General features: G+C 38.7%; 1 protein-coding gene across 2 annotated transcripts; it reads right to left on the minus strand.

Annotated features, from left to right (window-relative positions):
* Window positions 1–190: 190 nt before the first annotated feature.
* On the minus strand, window positions 191–20,745 carry LOC126373384 (uncharacterized). 2 transcript variants are annotated; one of them, XM_050019545.1, is made up of 2 exons: window positions 20,511–20,745; window positions 191–1,006 (listed from the first exon to the last, which is right to left on the minus strand). In XM_050019545.1, the coding sequence occupies exon 2, from the start codon at window positions 1,003–1,005 to the stop codon at window positions 517–519; it is 489 nt and encodes a 162-aa protein (XP_049875502.1). In that variant the 5' UTR covers window position 1,006; window positions 20,511–20,745; the 3' UTR covers window positions 191–516. The 2 variants fall into 2 exon arrangements, with proteins under 2 accessions (XP_049875502.1, XP_049875501.1); XM_050019544.1 differs by lacking the exon at window positions 20,511–20,745 and adding an exon at window positions 1,403–1,627.
* Window positions 20,746–21,688: the final 943 nt, after the last annotated feature.

Genomic DNA, 21,688 nt, shown 5'->3' on the forward strand with positions numbered 1-21,688 from the left:
AACCGTTCCCAGTCGTTTGCACTATCACTTAATCACTATTTTAATTATTTATAGTACAATAATGTAACATAATTATCGCTTACAACTATGCTCCGTCAATATAACTCATGAACCTGCCTCACTGACGTCGGCCGGGCGACGACGCACATCCAATCCTCAATTCGACAATAAAAATAATCGTTGAACACTATTTGGACCGCGCCTCTCAGCAGCGCCTGAGCAACTTTCACTAAATAATAAAAACACGCTAACAAAGTAAGTACTCTTCTATAACAAAGAATTGGCTAAACGTCACTGTCGGTCCGGGGTAACATAATCATAACATGTCATCCGCGGCGCTGTACCGGGGCTCCCGAACGTCCACTCGGGAGTCCGCGCGATATATTCGAGCGCCGGCGGCGAGCGCGCTCGAAATGCAGTGTCCGGTAACGCGGTCAGCGACTCGTGCATTCGGGCCACGCGAGCATATCACTCGCGCTCGCATCACAGCGAGGCGTGGAGGTGCGCGCGGCGCGGTCATGAGTCGAGCACGGTGAGCAGGCCGGGCGGCAGCAGCGGCACGTCCTGACGCGGCACCTGCCGCGCCAGCTGTGCGCAGCCCAGGCTCGCGTCTCCCAGCTCGGGGATCGCGTCCAGCAGCGCGAGGCACTCGTCTTCGACCGCGCGTCGTGCCTTCTTGCCCACCCACGAGTCGTCGCACTCCTCGCGCGCGCGCCGCCGCCGCGCCTCCTTCTCTCGTCGCGCCTCCTCGCTCAGGCGGCAGTACGTGTTGTTGATGCAGACGGAGCGGCGCAGGTCGCGCGCCGGATCCTCAATGTTCTCGAGCTTCTGCGAGCAGATCTCGATGACGCGCTTGCGCTCCTCGTTGGCGCGCAGCCGAGCTGAGATCATGGACAGCTTGGGCCTTGCGGCGGGCTCCGTGCGTGGAGGCCCAAACATCTCTTCTTCAAACGCGTCCGCGATCTCCGCGCCCCGCGCGTTCTCCCGTTCCTCTTGTGGCGTCATTCTGTAACAACCAGACGATCATATTAGCATATATTAGCGATATTTGCCAATTGTGCAAAACAGCTGTGGAATGAACACCAAAATTAATGTGAACGGAAAGTAACAGCGCAATCCCTAATATGGCTATAGAGGGCTAAACCTGATTCATACAGGTGGTCATTAGTCATCACCCTCCTCATTAGAAAGCCCTTTTTATCATACATTTCGAGGAATGCGAACAATCAAGAACCCTAATTATTTCACAATCGCAAGTGGTACCTACTAGGTCGAAGAACAATGCATTAACGGCCGAACGGGCTAATCAGGTTCACAAGTTGCTATCCGTTCTCCTCTCGCGATCACTTCCAACGAGATAAATTAAACAAGTTTACATAAAAAGTACTTTTGTTACACTAACCTGAAAGATAGATCAGATGACAGTATAAAAAACCCTGACATATACATGGTAGAGATAGACACTCCGAGACCTAGTTATCGAAACGGTTTCAATGTCACAAATAAAGTTCAAAACACTGGCACGGCACAGCGCAATTCGCCACTTTGTCCTCGACGATGAAAAGGTACAAAGACACAAATGAAACAAAAATAAACGCGGGCGCGCGCGACGTGTGCGCAGCGCGACGATCGCTCGGCGAATGACAACATACTTCACTGTAGATAAGACATTGAAAAAGCCAATTGCGTCATTTGTGTACGGCTACGTACATACGCGAGAGGAAGCGGGTGACGTCGTCAGCGTCATTAGACGCTACTGGCTCGCTGACTAGTCATCGCTACTTGCTCCTAATTGTTCATGTTCACCGAACAAAAGGAAAACACGATCTTCGCCGTAAAACTCAATATCAAAGCAAAAGACAAATCATGTTGTGGCTAAAAACTCTGATCTAAGTTGGAAATGTTGGGATAATTCATTCATTAATTCGGGAAAGAGGAAAATTATTTTCTTTTCCTGTTAAAGTCAAACGTGAAACTCATTTATTGGAACGCCACGTAGCGCGCTAATTTTTTATTTGTTCTTCGATAATGAGGTAATTACTTTGTAAATAGATAAAATTTACATGTACGTGGCCCATTAGTTAAGGACAACTTGATTTTGGCATCAGTGTTGTAATAATGAACAACTTCACTCCTTTATTCAAATAGGATTTTGTGATCCGGATCAATTCCGTTTACTACATAAAACTTTTTTCACATAACATCTCATACAAACAGCGCAACAAGGAGAAATCGATTCAATATGTGTAGTTGACATCCAATATATCACTTTGTCAAAAGCAGAACATATTATAAGAGGTTGAATAAAGGATAAAGGGAAGGATTCAGAAATTGTAAGATATATAATTCAAGTCGATGGAGACCTAGACCTTCCGAAGTGCGTACTCGAGAAACCAGAAAAGTATTACGCGACTAGTTTACGGAGACCCGTCAGTTGCCTTTCACCGCAACACGCCAGGTCACAAAGACTTCCAACAGCTATTCTTTAACTTGGAAGGTTTACACGTGTAGCGTCAAATATAACAGGAACAGTCATAGGTCCTCTTTTGACATCAAATTCACAGTTCGTTGAAGATCAGCAGGAAATGCCTTTTGACCAAAAAATCTCGACCTAAGACGTTTGATGGACCAATTATTTTAACGAATCGAATGAAACAGATAAACAGCTGTTGGAATATTTAATTGAGTTTGTCCTTGAAGATAGGGACAGCATTATCAAAAACGTCAGAGCCCAACGTAATTTTGTTGGCCACTTGAAAATAACAAGTTGGCGCAAAGGAGGCTTGAGTTTAACAATATTGCGATTGGTTACGACCCGGTTAAAGTTTACCTGTTACAATCCCGTTACATCTATAACTTGGAACCGTGGTGTCATGACGTAGTTAATAAACAAATTGATCAAAACACGAGAAGGTTACGCGTGGCAGAGGTTAGGTCACATGAACTCCGAAGTACATCCACAGCAATATTGATAATTTTCGTCAATATTTTCAAATTTGAATTTAGAATATTAATATTAAGAATTAAACATTTTTTTTGATAATTCTTTCGAAACATAAACTTGCCAGTAGTTGCGAAACGTTTTAATTTTTAATGAGAACAATACAATTTACTAGCACTTACAATATTACCAACCGTTTTTAAACGACAAATCCTACTCAGTCCTTTCTCGAGTATAGCAATAAAAACTGAAATTCATCTGGATTGGACACGTTTCTAGATACTATTATCGAAAACGCGTTAGAACGAACGTGGTCGTATTCTAGAATAGCTATTTACTGTTAAACCAGACTAGACGAATACCGTGAAGAATTTATATGAAGCATGCAGCGAACCAAGCTAGCCAACATAATAGGTAATATTGTCCAAAGCCCGCATTTCGTACGCTGTTGCAAAATTATTTCAGATTCAACTATAGTGAAGACTTTGTTGAATCAACAATTAATTGAGAAATGGAATAATTTTTGAAAGCCCGAAATTAATGTCATCATATCGGCATTGAAATACTCTTAATATATTGTGAGCAAGCGACTAAACCCAGTTTTAATCTACAAAATATATTATATTTTATTATTCGTATCTTGATCTTAGATAGATGCATTCAATGATTCGTTAATCCAAAATGAACTAACTCGTTTTACAGTGTATATATATGTAAGTACATATTTACTTTTGTAAGTTGTCCGATGCATTTTGGGCTAATGTCAGGAATCATTGAATGATTTGTTTTTTTTTTTTATTGTGAAAATGGCAGCTGTGTAAACAAAACACAGACGATTGACAGATGACGTCGTTGGCAGGCAATACATGAACAAAACACTGTCGCCACTTCAATGCGTCCTTATCCTTATCGGTTTAAACAAATGAAATAAAGCTAAGATTTATTTCATTTGTTTCCTCTAACATTGGATATTCCGACGTTCGATAAATCCTTCTCATTTTTCCCTTGTTTTAATTTCGAAATGAGGAAAAATAAGTCGCTCAACTTTATGACTTTTGTAGCGACAAACAGATTCTACTTTTCATTTGTTGATTTTTTACTTACTTTAACAAAGAATTCGACAAAGCTTTGTTTATTAAAAGTACATTATTTAATTTAATTATTAATAATGAGCCTTTTGCAGTCATAAACATTTAAAAGTATTCAAATGACACGAAGTTTAAAAATAGAAGAAAATAATGAGTGCTGCGTTTTTTGCTCTACCCATAGACAACAAAATGGCGACCGCGTTTTTTCACCGCGCGACATCGCCGGGTGTAGGCGACCCGTCGGTTACGATCTAATAAATCTAATGCAGTACTACCTGTTTCTTTTCTCTGTCTCGCTAGAAGCCATCTCTATCCTCTTACACACAGCCGAATTTTAGGGGAGGTTTTTTCTAAACGCGGCTTTAATTCTAACACATTGGAATATGTGAACTTTGAGTAGAGGGTATTAGTTAACGTATCGGTGATTGTTCAAAACTTTTAGTTATATTTTCGAGTATAAGCTTGTTTGATATGAAGGCGCTTTTAAATGCTATGTAATTGTACTAAGAGCTAGACAAGACAGTGACTATTTTTGAATAACGATATTGTATCTAAAATGTTACATAAACCAAACGCTAGGTTTTCGTAATGTCAAGCAAAATAGATTTCATTCTTGGGATTGAGGTAGATAAATATTTTCGAATAATCTTAACAGGCGACGATGTTATATATTCACAAGAGTATTGTATTGTGAATAAGTGATTCTGAGGATCGTTTTACACTTTATCAGAAATATTTACTTCGAGTTTGTATACTCGTATTCACAATTTCCAAAAACTCGTAATACCACGGAGCGTTGTACGAAATTTAATTTCGCGGAATAACCAAATATATTTACCGGGTTCCTGTAAAATTTACTGAGCAAATGAAAAAAAATATCTGCTGCTTTATATCGAATTCAGTTCTCGAAGTTGCTTTTCAATAAATATAGCAATTAACATACTTTTTCTCTCGTTTGCACATGCGCTGTTGCTAACTTTCCTGTGAGAAACTTAATTCCGACTTCAATAGCTGGTTACTTACTTATTATTTAAATGTTTACTTAACCGGGGTAGTTTTTTCGCAGAGCCGCGGTTGGACGAACGCTTGATTTCCACTGTGAGGTCGCAGGTTCAAATCCCAATACGGGTCTAAACCGATGATTTTCAAATTCGAAAAAACTCACATATCTGAGAAATGTGTTTTGGGAGGTATGTGACCTGATCTGTATTGGTCTGGTTTTCCCTCAAATTTTCAGGTTAGGTAAGTAGACCCTGTGAATACGGGACAACGCTAAGGATATGATGATCAGACTGAGCTTTTCATAGGTTAATTGCTTGAGAAGTGTGATAGAGTATGTTCCAAAATCTCTCTATTACCAGGGTTGTTAAGGTTGATCAACAATCTCACAAACCACACTATAGACATAGAATGAGGAATAATACTACGTACAGAACGGCAACTCTCCGCTCCCCACCAGCGTCTGAGTTAGGGTTACCTCACCCCCTTTCGATAGTTTACACTTGAATCGTATGGCGTCATACGTTACACACACAGACGCGCGTGTACGATAACATCAATGTGTGGTGTCTGTGTAAAACGAGGTTGTTTGTATGAAGTGTCCGGGGTGTGCTATAGAGGAGATCCTCGCTATTTATGGGGAAATGTCTCGAGTAGGTGTAAAATGAGTTTAAGTAGTGGTAATCTAGTTTAACTGCAGACGTCCACTGTCCTTAAAAAGCTGAATTAATGCAGGGAAGAACCGAAATAGAAAAATATTTTTTATTTGATTCTAATCATAATTTTTCACACATAAAGGACAGACATCACAAGTGAGTGTTGTTCTTGACCTAAAAATGATTCAGTGTTTATGCGACTCACTCATTTTAGCTGATGACTACGAAGTATGGTGATCGCGACAACTTCACTCTTTTTATTAAATTTTTTTATCAGCCGTCCCTATGAAATACTTTACGTCCGTTTCTATACTTATTCCTGACCACACCTAGGACACTCCATACAAAAATCTCATTCTTACTGTAAACTGCCTAACGCGTACGAGTCAGAGCCGTGTACTCCTTAGCTTTGAGGAGCTCGGTGGCGCAGCGGTAAACGCGCTCGGTCTGCGATTGTTGAAGTTAAGCAACTTTCGCAAAGGCCGGTCATAGGACGGGTGACCACAAAAAAAAGTTTTCATCTCGAGCTCCTCCGTGCTTCGGAAGGCACGTTAAGCCGTTGGTCCCGGCTGCATTAGCAGTCGTTAATAACCATCAATCCGCACTGGGCCGGCGTGATGGTTTAAGGCCCGTTCTCCCTATCCATCCATAGGGAAGGCCCGTGCCCCAGCAGTGGGGACGTTAATGGGCTGATGATGATGACTCCTTAGCGGTTTACGGCCATTTAAGACCCAGAGGGGGTGAGGTAAGCGCCCGATACGAATTGGTGCGGGGCGGAGACTTACCGCCCTATACGTAGTATTATTCTTTATTCTATAACCCTGACAACGATACACAAAATTTCATAATCAATTGAGTAGTTGTTGCGTAACCAAGTTACTTTTGCGTTTATAAGTAATATATTATATTAGGTAGGATTTAAAATATTGAAAGGCAACCCGAAGCCATCACTAGTTTTCTGTATTGAGGTTGAAAGGGAATATTGAGGCTTCGCAATGTGACGGAGCTATCGCTCTTTTACTGAGTGTCTTGTCTTTTTATATTTTCTGAATTTATCCAAACGACAAAGTCTTAACGTAAATCCGACTCTACTTTCTATACGACAGGATTCAATTTAAGATTGCAGACGATTGAAGGTGTTTTCAAGTAGCGTTTTCATTGACTAAAGATTTTTTTCTTTTAATATTATGGCAAAAGAGCTTTACACAGAAGTCGTAGGTGTATAGTTCATCGTTACACGTAGGCCTTGGCAAGTAACAAATTATTGTCGGTGGGCGTTTGGGTATCGCGTCGATATCGAAGTAGGTGGTATTTTTGGGAATACTTTCGACCAACAGCTAATCTTTTATTTGAATAGGCAGAAAACTTGGAAATAGTATGTACAGGCTTACGTCATAGAATAGAATGGCAACTCTCCGTCGTCTTCAAACGCATAGATTGACTACTACCGTAGATTGAACATCATCATCAGCCCATTAAAAAAAGGATAAGGAGATCGGGCCTTAAACCATCACGCGGGCCCAGTGCGGATTGATGGTTATTAACGACTGCTAATGCAGCCTGGACCAACGGCTTAACGTGCCTTCCGAAGCACGAAGGAGCTCGAGATGAAAACTTTTTTTTTGTGGTCACCCATCCTATGATCGGCCTTTGCGAAAGTTGCTTAACTTCAACAATCGCAGAACGAGCGCGTTTACCGCTGCGCCACCGAGCTCCTCAATTGAACATCAGCGCTTAAATAATGAGACGCAAAGATACTGTTAATATAGCGACGTTGACAGTACTTTACCTCAGTGCGCGATTAGGCGCCGAAAAATAGAAGCTCAAAGCGAAAAAAGTATACTTATATATTTCTAATAAGTAATGAAATTGTGCATGTTATTATAGTATAAACATTTTAATTTTCGCAGTAAAATCCATCAAAATTATTATTTTAGTTTAAAATACATCAAAACAAGTAAGTTCTCCCGGTCAATCCGAGTCGCAGTAAACCCGACCGCGTCACGAAGCACCACACGCTAATATACTTAATAAGACGATGGGTAAGTACTTAATTTGACACGGTTTTATTGAATGTATATACCGCTGTGTACGAATGTATAGCTTCTTCTTCTATCGTATGGATTGTGAGGTGAATTACCAACCATCAATGTATAGCTAAACAAGCGCCAAGTTTTCGCCGCATTTTTGTATGAAGCGCTGTATCTGCGGTAGTGGTATTTTTTTTCTGTGTATTGATTTCCGTTTGGTTTCTGTCCTGTGTTGAACGTAATGTACCTGTCTGTGTCTGTGGTGTCCGGAAGTAATAAATGTTTCTTTTTTCTTTCTTTCTTTCTTAAATCAATGGCGTAAGGCACAATACAATAACGTCAATGTTTAGTGGCTATGTAAAACGAGGTGTTTTGTATGAAGTGTCCGGGCTGTGCTTACGTCATTGATCTTTTTCCTCGGAATATAACACAGGAAAAACGGTTACAGTGACGTCATTATGTTCTAACATCGTGGCAGTGGCGTAGGTTACCTTTTTCCTTAAGATAATAAAAAAAAAATGAGGAGCTCGGTGGCGTAGCGGTAAACGCGCTCGGTCTGCGATTTTTGAAGTTAAGCAACTTCCGCAAAGGCCGGTCATAGGATGGGTGACCACAAAAAAACAAAAATGTTTTCATCTCGAGTTCCTCCGTGCTTCGGAAGGCACGTTAAGCTGTTGGTCCCGGCTGCATTAGCAGTCGTTTATAACCACCAATCCGCACTCGGCCCGCGTGGTGGTTTAAGGCCCGATCTCCCTATCCATCCATAGGGAAGGCCCGTGCCCCAGCAGTGGGGATGTTAATGGGCTGGTGATGATGATGATGAAATAAAAAAAAATAAGTAATAGTACCTAGTTTAGTTCTTCTTCTATCGTGTGGGTTGTGAGGTGGATTGCCAACCCAGCAACCCTGGTGTCAGGGTTATTATTGAGCCGCCTATTATTGAGCTCACGATCTGGAGGTCCGGGTTCGATTCCCGATGGGGACATTGTCAAAATCACTTTGTGAGACTGTCATTTGTTTGGTAAGGACTTTCAGGCTTGAATCACTTGATTGTCCGAAAAAGTAAGATGATTCCGCGCTTCGGAGGGCACGTTAAGCCGTTGGTCCCGGCCATTAGCCGTAAAAAACACATCCACCAACTCGCAGTGAAGCAGCGTGGTGGAGTATGCTCCATACCCCCTCCAGTTGATCGAGGGGAGGCCTGTGCCCAGCAGTGGGACGCACATAGGCTGTTTATGTAATAATTTAAGTAGTGGCGTGTAGGCGGAGAAATCTGAAATGAAAAGACACAGAAAGGGCAAAGGGCATGGTATGTCATTTCCACATAATTTAATTCTAGGGATATTCAAGGCATTCCATTTATATTTACGTACTAAATCACATCTATATGAAATAAATTAAGATTAATTATAACGGTATTAAGTAAGTTGGCGATATTTCAAATTGTTAATTGAAGATATCGCAGCAAACTATAATGACCGGGCTAGCCTTTTTACTAACCGTTCAACAAACGGGCTAAATCATATTCAGTCGCTTCATAACGGCCTCTGTGGTCCAGTGGTTGAGCGTTGGACTCGGAGGCCCCGGGTTAGAAGGCACGTTAAGCCGTTGGTCCCGGTTACTATTTACTGATGTAAGTGAGTAATCGTTACATCAGCCATTTCAGGGGCCTTTGGCGGTGCAATCATAACCCTGACACCAGGGTTGAAGAGGCTGGTATTCGACCTCACAACCCACACGATAAGATGGAGAAGATTTAATCAAACAGCCGGGCATAAGACGTGGTTCGACTACATTTAATTACTTGTCTAGCCATGTCTTTAGTTCCACTTTCTGCCATCTGGCGCTGAAAAACATTTATTGCCAATATGGCGTCGCGTCGGTAATCACACCTACAGGTGTTTCTCACAGTTTGATTGCGTTTACATTACACACAAAAAATGCGCAAACGTAATGACTAAAATAATTACAATTTAACTGTGCCTAACTCGACCAGTCTAAATTTTAGAGAATATTTCTAAAAAAAAAACTTATCGAATACGACCCTAAGTCAGTTTATAAAATGTTGTAAATATTAGTCACTACAGCTGAATATCTTTCACCATTAAATAATTAGGCAAGGCTGTTAATTGAACGGCGAATAGAATAGTTAGCTGCGATATATAATACCTACATGTTGTATCAAACAGGGTGAAATCGATCGAATTAGCGCAGCACTAATGTCACATCTCTACTATTGACAGTTCTAACGTTCGCGCGCAAATTATATTGTTTTAAAAAGTGACGCTGTATTTAAATGTGACCGTGTTTCTGTTTAAAAGGCGTTGGAAGTGAAATGAAAGCTACTAAAAGGGCCCAAACTCAAGTGAAGTAAGGGCATGAAGTAATGTTGTACTACTCCTACGATCATCATCATCAATTTAAGAGCCACGCTCTTGTCGGTGTAGCATTTTCTATTCCAGTCTATCAAAGGCCAATTCCTTGACTTCCCTATAAGACACGTTAATCTTTTCTTTAATCTGTTACATGTAAGCTCTTCTTGGTCTTCTCCTTCCTCTCTTTCCTTCTATGATGTTTTTAATAAATTCGTCGTGTTTTATTACTCCTACGATATTTGATGTTAATTGTTTTAATATGTCGTGACCTTAGTAAAGTTGTAATGTAGTTCATTGTGAATGTGAATTTAGAACGAGATTAATTAACAGGTTTTCTAATTAGGTACATTGTAGAAAATAAGGTACATTACACAAAATAAGTTCACGACTATAGGTACCCCAATGATGTAGTCAGAGGGACATCCATCGCAAGATGAACCAAGCACCCACACCTCACCGAGCTTTCTGTTAGACCAACATGATAGGTGAGCCATATCCCCGTCTATAATGGTCGAGCCAACTGTGTTAGTGAAAATTGCACTTAAGATAAATTAGTAACTCATTAGTGCTAGTCCGGTACGGTCACGAGCATAAATATGTACATACCATGTCACATAACTTTTTTGACCAGTTGAACTGTAAGTCTCACTAAATGTCAAATATGTTAATGCGACAGAGTCCTAAAGTGGGTACATTATATTGCTCATGACTGTACTAATAGTCAATCGATTATTTTAGGGTTTGTCAGTTTGTATAAATAAATTTAAAGCTCATATCAAGCTTACTTTGTGTAAAAAAGATTATTATAAGATTAATGATTACCTAAATGATAAAAATGTCTGGTATTTAATGTGTTCCTCTAATTATTAAATAACTTGTAATGTATACCCTCACTGATTTAAAAGATGTGTTGCTGTTACAGTTTCTTGTCATTTCTCCTCAGCCATAAAACCTTGCGAAATGACGTAAATTTAACACTGTTACATTGGCCTTCAACAAGTTTATCCATGATAATTACGTTGAATAAATGATTTTGATTTCTGATTTCTGTATAGTTAGTATAGCTACACACACTGGTATGGCAATCAATCCAATCTTACTTAACATTAGCTATATTACATTCATGCAATCAACAAAAGTACCGCGAAGCGTAAATGTACCTTTTTAGGTCGCCGTCAAATAATGAAGTCTAGACGAGGGACTTTCCAGACTGTACCTAGGTATACTAGGTATACTAAAGTACACAGAAGCGTTGCTGAATTTCCAGAAATGTTATCTGCGCTCTGATGGAACTTTAAAACCAAAGAGGTATCTTTATTGTAATTGTACTTTTGTAATCTGTGATTGAGGAGTTCGGTGGCGCAGCGGTAAAGGCGCTCGGTCTGCGATTGTTGAAGTTAAGCAACTTTCGCAAAGGCCGGTCATAGGATGTGTGACCACAAAAAAAAAAATTTCATCTCGAGCTCCTCCGTGCTTCGGAAGGCACGTTAAGCCGTTGGTCCCGGCTGCATTAGCAGTCGGTAATAACCACCAATCCATCCATAGAGGAGGCCCGTGCCCCAGCAGTGGGGGCGTTAATGGGCTGGTGATGATTATGATGATGAATCTGTGATTACGTAGTAGTTTATTAAATGGCGTAATTTAAAATAAAATTTACAAAAATGAAAAAATAAATCTTTTATTCATCGTTATAATAAACAGCCTATATAAGTCCCACTGCTGTGCACAGGCCTCCCCTCAATCACCTGGAGACCATACGGAGCACATTCTACCACGCATTATTAGATTATTTGATTATGATTGTTGTAATATTTATTTAGTACCTGCTTAATAGTTTTTGCATAATAACTACTTTTGATTTTGTACTCCTATCAACATTTTGAGCATATTATGATATATAATATGAGAATTTCATGATATTTTTTTAAATAGAAAACTTACTTTACAGATCAATGCACACACGAGACGGTAGTGAGGGGAGAGCGATCCAAGGAGGGGGAGATGTTTTCTTCACAGTATTCTAGTATGCAATCGGTGGATTAAAATGCTACTGAAATAATGTGAACCAGCATTGGAGCCTACTGTTCCATTGCATACCAGTTAAGTGCTCGAATCGAAGCTCGAATGTTCCCGATGTAAAAACTCTGTAATAGTAGGGTAATACTCGGATCCTGGCTCCGCAGACACATCCTAATTTTATTTTAAGTTATAGCTGTTATTATCCGCCGAAAAGGAAAGGGACAGATAATTGACAACTGTTAATTTTATTATTTCATATGCAACCCATTTGACGTGTGCTATTAACTTTATTCTGTCTGGTCTTTTCTTCTTTGCGAGTCGATGGCGATCGAAACTAAATTTTTGCTGACAAATAATTGGCCACGCTTACGGCATTGTCAGTGGCTTCGGAAAGGTCTTTAATAGTGCAGGTGTTAGGGCACTTAGGACAGCACAAAAGGTGAGCCATAGTTTGTGGTGATACTCCATACTCGCAATCATCGCAACCATCAACCAGGTATCCCCACCTGCAGAGATTATCCTTGCAGCGGCCAACCGATGTGATTCTGTCTGGTTATTGGCTAATATAACATTTTGGAAAGGCCTTTTAAACTTGTTCGAAACTCGTGTGACGTCATCGGTGGTACATAACAAAACTAATGTTATATGAAAATGTGTTCCATCATAATTTATATAATCGAATCTATTCTGGTTTTATTATGTTTTGTGACGTAATCAATACCCCCTGAATATCAGTATCCCTGTTGGAGCACTTGTGCCTGTATTGAGTCATCATCATCAGGCCTTTACATCTTTATCAGATGATTCAAACAGCGTTTCGGTGTATTGAGTAAGACTGCCTATAAGCCTATAGTGCCTAATAGGCAGGTTAGTTAGCCGATTAGCCACACTTCTTATCTTATTTAGCATATACGATCCGACTGCTGGGCAAAGGCCTCCTCTTGATTTAGTCGAGAGAAGTGGATAAGGCACTATAATAAATAAATATAAGCACCATTAGTAGATGTGTAGATAGGTGATTTGTATATATTGGAGTATTTATAGATATACTGATGTAAGTAAATAAACGTTACATGAGCCATGTCAAGGGCCTTTGGCGGCTCAATAGTAACCCTGACACCAGGGTTGATGAGGTTGGTACTCCATCTCACAACCCACACGATAGTAGAATCTCAAAATAGATATCTCAATTATGATAAATTTTATAAGTAATATTATTATTATAAATATAATGTATTATATTATATCAGTAAGTAGTAACTGGGACCACCGCCATAACGTGCCTTCCGAAGCACAGATCATATTACTTTCGGTCAATCGGGTGATTTTCGTGATATGTTCCCACCGGGCGGGACCTCCGGACCATGAGTCTAACGCTCCATCACTGGACCATGGAGGTCGTTAATATATTCTTTTACAATTTCCTGAGAATGTCATATCACCACGGAGAAAAGGTCAGAGTGAAAAGAGTTTTCTATTTTGGGATATCCCGAGTAAAGGTCCGTTTGTAACAAATCCTAAGCCCCAGTTATAAATGTCTTATTTGTAATCTTTCAAATAAAAAGGGGTTGAACAACTTACTTCATTTATTGAATAAATAAAAATAAATTTTACAAGTTCATTCAAAGAAAGCCAATTTCAAGTGAAGTGAACCATTTATAAAATTGAGATTTGGCTAAAATGTCTTGTTCTTAGGCCATAAAAAATATAAACATTTCAACCCCATTAAATGTCAATGTTAATGACATTGAAATAAGGGCGCCATATTTATCTTCACTCCCACAGGCAAACCGAGGTTTTAGTGTTTTTTATTGTACCAATATTTTCTGTATTTTTATGAAAAATAAACATTTTACTTACTTATATTACTATGAGACAATAATATTGTAATATAAATAAATATATTTTAAAAATAAATATATTTTAACGATATTGGATATTATTGTATAATATTTGTTAAAATATAGCAAGATATTCGCCGAGCTAGGGTTCCAACACCCTTAATGAGACTTACAGTTTAATTTGTCAAAAAGTTAATGTGACATGGTATCAAAGTGTATACATATTAGTACTCGTGACTATTTAATGACTATTACTGTCAGACCTTTTTTCAACATTAATTTATTTAGGACATTTAGTTTTTCTTGTCACATATATAATAATTAAGCACGCAATATATTGCGTCTACCTCAAAAACAATAGATAGCGCTGTACAGTTTTCCTTCGTTTAACCTTCTAACTCCAATGATAACAGATATATGCATCTTTTATCTTTGTTTTTGGGTATAAATGATAACCCTTTTTATTACACTCAGGATTAATAACATCTTTCACCCATTATTATTCTGATCAAAACATGGCCGGATCGTGAATTTGTGGGGCCCTGAGCTGAAACTACTTGGGGGCCTATCTTAATACTCAACTAATAGCAAAAAATATTTTAACAGACATTTTTTTTTCAAATTATGGTCTACTTTTTAGCGGGATCTGGGGGCCCCTTGTAACCCCGGGGCCCTGGGCTGCAGCCCAATCAGCCCATAGGTAGATCCGGTCATGGATCAAAATAAAGAGAAGCAATATAGGTAGCAAAATAATTCTATACAGAATAATTATGAGCCTAATATCAAGTAACAATTAGTTTTTATATGTTCCTGCCATTACATAGCATTTTGGAATAATGTTGTACCCGAGTAATGAGAAAATAGGTAATAGGCTAGTTTCCAACTAGTCAAATCAGTTACTTTTTACTAAACGTCAAAACACGAAATTACTATGGAATTTGTATGAAAAAGCACTCTGTGACGTCATAGAAAAACGTGACAAAATGTCGGACTTATTATTACGTTTTTCTTGATTAAAATTCATAAATAAGTTTAATAGAAAAAAGAAAATGTTTTTCGTTAGTTTTAGATGTGTCTTTATTTAGTAATCAGAATTTCATAATTTATCTTGAACCTAGTACACGACCCAATTATCTCGTTAAAGCTGTACAACGCAATCTATATTGTTTTTGGTGGACGTAGCCTAGAAAGTTCTCATTATGATCCTATATGATTCGTATCTTCAGATACGATACCTGGATTCATTACTCACGCATATCAAACACACACTGTGTACCCACACACTGTAATATCAAGTACACAGTTTTCCATTACGACATAAAGTAAGTAATAGACAGAGCCAATAAGTTTAAAAAGCGCGTCAGCTCGGCGGCCATTACAAATGATTTATACGTTATGCGCATCGTCCATTGTCCGTCGAGCTAGCAGCGATACACGCAACGCCATACAAACTACGCAAGGTATACCGCTTAACATGGTAATTCCGATTAGTCTGATGATATATGGTGCTGTTAGAGTTTTATGGGCCTGTAGACGGTTTCTAGCCCGATGTAACGGTTGTTGGCTTCGCCAGGAAAATGGGTTTTTTGCTACGACATTATGTATCGCGATAGTTTTGAATTCAAATGTCATTTGTAGTAACGTACTTTACTATTAGATGAGGATCCTGTCCTAATATCTGCGCGGAACGGGAAACATATACCTATAAACATATATACATACATACATACATAAAGTCACGCCTATTTCCCACCGACGTAAGCAGAGACTATGGGATTCCATTTGCTTCGATCCTGACACACTTCTCTTGCTTCCTTCACATTTTGCAGAGCGGGAAAATACCAGAATAATCGGCTAGTTAGATGTAGAAAATTCCTTCTTAGGTGTTAAACTGAACAAGTTATATTCTTCTGCATATCGAGCGATTGGAATCTTCTGTTTCTTAAACTTGGGCGTTTTCTGTAGTCTAAGTGATAAGAGCATTGGTCTTTCGATTTGGAGATCCCAGGTTTTATTCGCGGTGGGTGGGTTACCCTAAACCACAAAGTAATTTTTGTGATAACTAACCCAGTGTCTAACCCAGAGTTGGAGCTCAATAGACTGTTCCACTCATAGTACATAACGTAACGTAAAAGGCCCATATATCGTGGGTGATTTTTCAAACTGACGTATCTGCATATGTCTAATTGACAATAGCAAAAGGTGCTAATCAGATTCGCCAAAAATCTCAGATACGTGAGTTAGCGACATAAGCGACGATATTACGTCGCACTGCTGGGCACAGGCCTTCAATCAACCGTTGGAGGTATGGAGCGCTCCACCACGCTGCTTTACTGCAGACTTGTGGCATTAGGGCCAACTTAACATATCTTTTAAAGCACGGAATCACCACTGAGTGGTCTATGAAAAAGAAATACCCAGAGTATCAAACGATTTGTAATAATCCATCAAATTGTGTAATATCGAGTATTTCAGTCGCAATTTCTTTGTAATCTCGTCGAAGTTAACGACCTTTGTTACTCATTATTACGCACTCTTTTGATTCGGTTTCGCAAACACTTCCAAGCACAACTTCTATAAGTACAATATTTAAGTCCGAAATGTACTTTATAAAGTAGCCGGTTTAGAATGAAACAGAACTGCTATTGGCACGTTTCCCACGCATAAACTCGGAGACAATTGTAATATAGTATACACTTATAGATTTTACACTGTCACAGTCGTTATACAGTATGTTCTGCTGTGACATTATAACGGTCATTGTAATGTGATGTTTTGAACTTAAGACTACGTAAAAAACGGTTTTGAACACCAAACATGTTTCGCGTTGGTTTGTGAAATTAATGTTTAGTTAGACTTAGGAGTTAGGATGTTTCGTGATACTTATCATGTTTTGATTCAGATTCGTGATTTAGATTCGATATTTTGTCAGAGAGCCGCGCCCAAATGGGCACCCTCAGGTATATCGTCGTAAATTTTATACCGGGTGAGAGCCCTCGGTCCCACTTGTTCAGGCAAGTAGTAAATGCCATATGCGACAAATCTACAATAATTCGAGTCTAAACAAAGTCTAAAAGAGCCTTATCTCAGTAAGACACCATAGTGGCGCAACCACGAATTGTATACGCTATCTCACCTAGTGACTTGTTGGTAGCCAAGCCAAACAAGCTAAGCGAACCAAGCAAGCCAAACATCCAAGCCTTGGGAACATTCCCGAATTTAAAAAGGCACTAAACTTTTGTAATTGTGCTTTATTACCTAACCTTTAGGCAGATAAGATAATAAGGACAGAGCACAAGAACTCTTTGAAAGAAAATCAGCCAATGTCCTTACTACTAAGGAGTTATTACAACGGGAACATTCCCACTGTGGGAACATTCCCACTTTGGAACAATTCCCACTTTGGGAACATTCCCACTTTGGAAACATTCCCACTTTGGAAACATTCTCACTTTGGAAACATTCCCACTTTGGGAACATTCCCACTTTCGGAACATTCCCGGGAACGACATATAGCTGAGCATGACTGTATGTAGATGTATGTTCGAATACCGAATGACAATGCTGCTACATCGGTACTTTCTAGCTCGCAACAGAGTTACCAAGACTACACAGTAACCTAGCCAAGTTTACTACTACGTTCCATTTCATATAAATCATGCAACTTCTTCTACTAAGGTATCCTGTGGATTGTAAGGTGGATTACCAATCCCATCAACCCTGGTGTCAGACTCATGTAACGTCTTCGTACTTCTTTAAGTAATAACCGGGACCAACGGCTTAATGTGCTTTTGTACTTTTTGGACAATCAGGTGATCAGCCTGTAATGTCCTAACCAAACTAGGGATCACAAAGTGTTTTTTTTTTTGTGATTTGTCTCCACTGGGATTCGAACCCGGTACCTCCGGATCGTGAGCACAACGCTGAACCGCTGGACCACGGAGGCCGGCAATTTTTTTCCAACGAAAACAGAACACGGTTTCACGCAAATTTTCATTCAATTTCTCCTCGCGACCTTTCAATAATTTCCATCGACAAAAAGGTAATACGGTACTAAATAAGTTTCATAGAAACGTATGTAGGTAGTAGGTATTCACAAGAAGTTCCATTGTGTTAAGGCTTAATCTAGGTATCTAGTACCTCTAAAGTCTCGTTTTCCAAGTTCATTGTAGGACGTAAATTCATACCTACATAGTATTTTGTATTTAAGATTTTCCTAGGAGAATGGTGCTAATTCCTTTAAACATTTCAATTTAAATTATACCTGTCAATTTGCATTTGCCCATTTGCTTGACAGCTGTTAATTTTAAACTGAAAGAATGAATGAATGCATAACCCGGCCGAATCGAAATGTATCTCGCTGGTATGCAACCTATTTGACGTGTACTGACAATTGAATTATGTCAGGTTGTATGCCAATGTAAGGTTTCGAGAGGAATGTTTAAGATTTCTTCATAAAAATTGACGTGTGTTCCATAAATTTTATGCATGGTCCATCCCTTTAAGGCAGATAAAATAATGATATATCGTCCCTTAGCTTACAACACCGCTTAAGTCATTTTTACCAACTTTACAGGAGACGAAATAAAATGTCTTATTTAAAATATCTGTAGATTTTTTTATTGCTACTTAATACATACTCTAGTTAGCGGTTAATAAATAATTATTTATACTTATTTTGACGATTTACTTTATTTTAACCTTTATTTTCTTCATCCAATGGCATTAATATGTAAAAACCGCCAATTTTCGACTTGAGCGGTGTTGTAAGCTAAGGGACGATATTTAACTTAAAATAAAATTAGATGGTGTCTATAGGAATTAACACGAATAGCTACTGATAATTATGAGACCATAGCATTCAATTCAGTGTGTCATTTTACTGTCTATTACGTAATCTTACACCAGTCTGCGCGGTAATGAAGATCCGTTTCAATAATCTAGGTAAGTATACATAAATAATAGGCTTCATTGGAATACGCTAGTTTCCAACTAGTCAAATCAGTTACTTTTTACTAAACATCAAAACATGACTAGGCTCGACTTGGCGGAGGCACTGTCGTGCCCCCACATATTTTGTACTTCGGTAAATTATACGTAATTTATATTAATTAAAATTCTGAGTAGGCAGGCGAAACCTAAGTGACTCACTTTACTATTCACTTTGATAAAAAAACTGAATGTACCTACCTACCTACTTACCGCCCTACGTGGTTCACTTTGCTATTCGCTTTGACAAAACAGTTATGTGGGCACCCAATAAATTAATATACCTACCTACCTAACTAATATAAGCAGCTAGAAATTGGATAAAACACGAAACCCCGCTTACTACCGTCCGAATGAATAAATCACAAGTCGAATGAAATATCAGTTTCATGTTCCCATATCTACTCTACACCAGTTACCCACCCGGGGGTGGGGCCAGATGTTACACTTATTTGCTATTCGAATAACAATAGTAAAATAACTATACCGTTAAAAATAGGCAAGAAAACCATCTGCAATAACGTAGGTAGGTATATTAACAAAGGAGATGAAGTGGCTATTCTGAAAATCTCCGAATTGGACGAAAGTTCGTCCCTCTCGCTCTTTCCGGTGAAGTGTGAAAGAGACGGCGATAACTAGCGTAGCGAACAAAAGGACCGGTCAGGTAGACATTGAAAAAAGATTCCGATAAAAATTATGGTAGTTTACGTGATGACTACATTTGAAGGTATGCATTCTTTTATTTTATTAACACAAAAGAATCATAAAAATTAAAACCCTCATAAAAAAGTGAAACGAGTTTTCATTGTAGGTAGGTAGCCTACACCTACAAAGGATTATTTTTTTAAATAGAAAGTATTTTTTTTTACTTTTCTTACAGTAACCTACCTATTTAGGTAGATAGCTGTTAGTGAAATAGGTACTTAACTAAGCTAATTGACATACCTATGTTACCTACATACCTACCTAATTTAAATAAGTAGGTAGATAAATAAAGAATAAATTATTTACGATGTTACTTCAATAAATAATAATAATAAATACACACTTCATAATAATTACTAAACCAGTAACGTAATGCATTTTGTTTCTACTACGTATTCATTATCGAATATATTTCATGTCCGTACTAAAATGTTAAGCAACATTTTAAGACATGTAGCAATCACTGACGTTGTAACGTTACATTTTCATCAGTTTCAATAACAACACGAAACATAATTACTTTCATGTAATTATTGACATATTTCAGATCAAAGACAGCTACGTCAAAGTTATAGGCAACTATATTTGCAATATATAATGTATATTACTCAGCATTACAGACAATTAAACGCACACTAAAACCCGTTATATATCTATAACGAAGCGTAAAATTGCACAGAAAATGAACTAGTGCTCGCATAAATATGTCCTCCTTTCAAGTTTCTTTGTTTCTAACATAGTTTTGATTTATTTTATTTATTCATCAATCATTAGTTACACTAATCAAATAATCAACGAAAACATTTACTAATTTTTTTGAAGTAGACACATAAAACTAATTAACATAATTGAAAATAAAAAAGTTACCTGTCACACAAACAATCCAAATATCCTGGACGCAGATAGAAATCCAAGTTCCGATACAGAATATCAAAACAAAAATCCCACACAAAACTATTTGAAGATCGAACTGTTAATAAACATAATGCCAACCTCAACGAGCGGTATCACATGAAACGATCAACTTAACACTTGTATAAACAGGCGAGTGCCACTACATAACTAAAGTGAGAGTTGTCGAGGGACGTCTGTACTACTCGGCTTCGCGCGCCAAACTGCGGTGTATTGCCTCGGCCCTACACTCTCCGAGCGGCATACGGGCGCAGGCGGGAACCCGGCCCTATTCCTAGCACTCCCCTTCTCAGGACACCTCATTATCCACACTGTAATCCGTGCGCCTTTTTGATAATATTTATTTATAGGCCACCAATAATATTGACCGCGTCAATCACGCATGAACTCCAAAAGGTCACCGTCCAAGCAACAAAAATAGCATATCGGAACAACACGGAAAATATTCTTTAGAAGATTTAACAATGGAAAGTCATTTACAATTCTCGCTCGACTGACAAATTCAATTTCATAAACGCTATTAGAACAAAGATTGTAACGGAAAGGATTGGATCTGAAGGGCAGCCTTAGAAATGATATTTAAATTTGATGATTAATTAAAAGCGTCAAATTACTGTTAATATTCTTTGATGTTTAGTTTTATGATCGTTTTACTCTGACCACGAGCAGCTTTGTTCTATTAACTAGTTTCCATCTGAAATATAGTGACCTTCTTGACCTTCTTCCAACGTGTGGGTTGTGACGTGGGTTATCAATTTCATCAACCCTGTCAGGGTTATTATTGAGCCACCAAAGGCACATGTCGTGGCTCATGTACCGACTACGTATGTACATACAACAGTAAGTAGCAACCGGGACCAACGGCTTAGCGTGCCTTCCTAAGCACGGATCATCTTTCGTTCGGACAATCAGATGATCAGCTACTAAGTACCTATTAAATTTTCCTAGAAGTACCTAGATACCCGGAACCATTTGTTTCTCCCTTCATATTGGCACGGAACTATCAGGTGGTGTTTCCTTTGTTTATCTAAAGGTGAGATGCATTACTTAGCAAGGAAAGCAAATAACATTATCTAGTCTCTTCAGCATTCTTCATATGAAATATAGATATGTACTACTATAAAAACTTTACC

The sequence above is a fragment of the Pectinophora gossypiella genome, chromosome 15, assembly GCF_024362695.1.
Source record: "Pectinophora gossypiella chromosome 15, ilPecGoss1.1, whole genome shotgun sequence".
In the NCBI taxonomy this organism is placed as follows: Eukaryota; Metazoa; Arthropoda; class Insecta; order Lepidoptera; family Gelechiidae; genus Pectinophora; species Pectinophora gossypiella.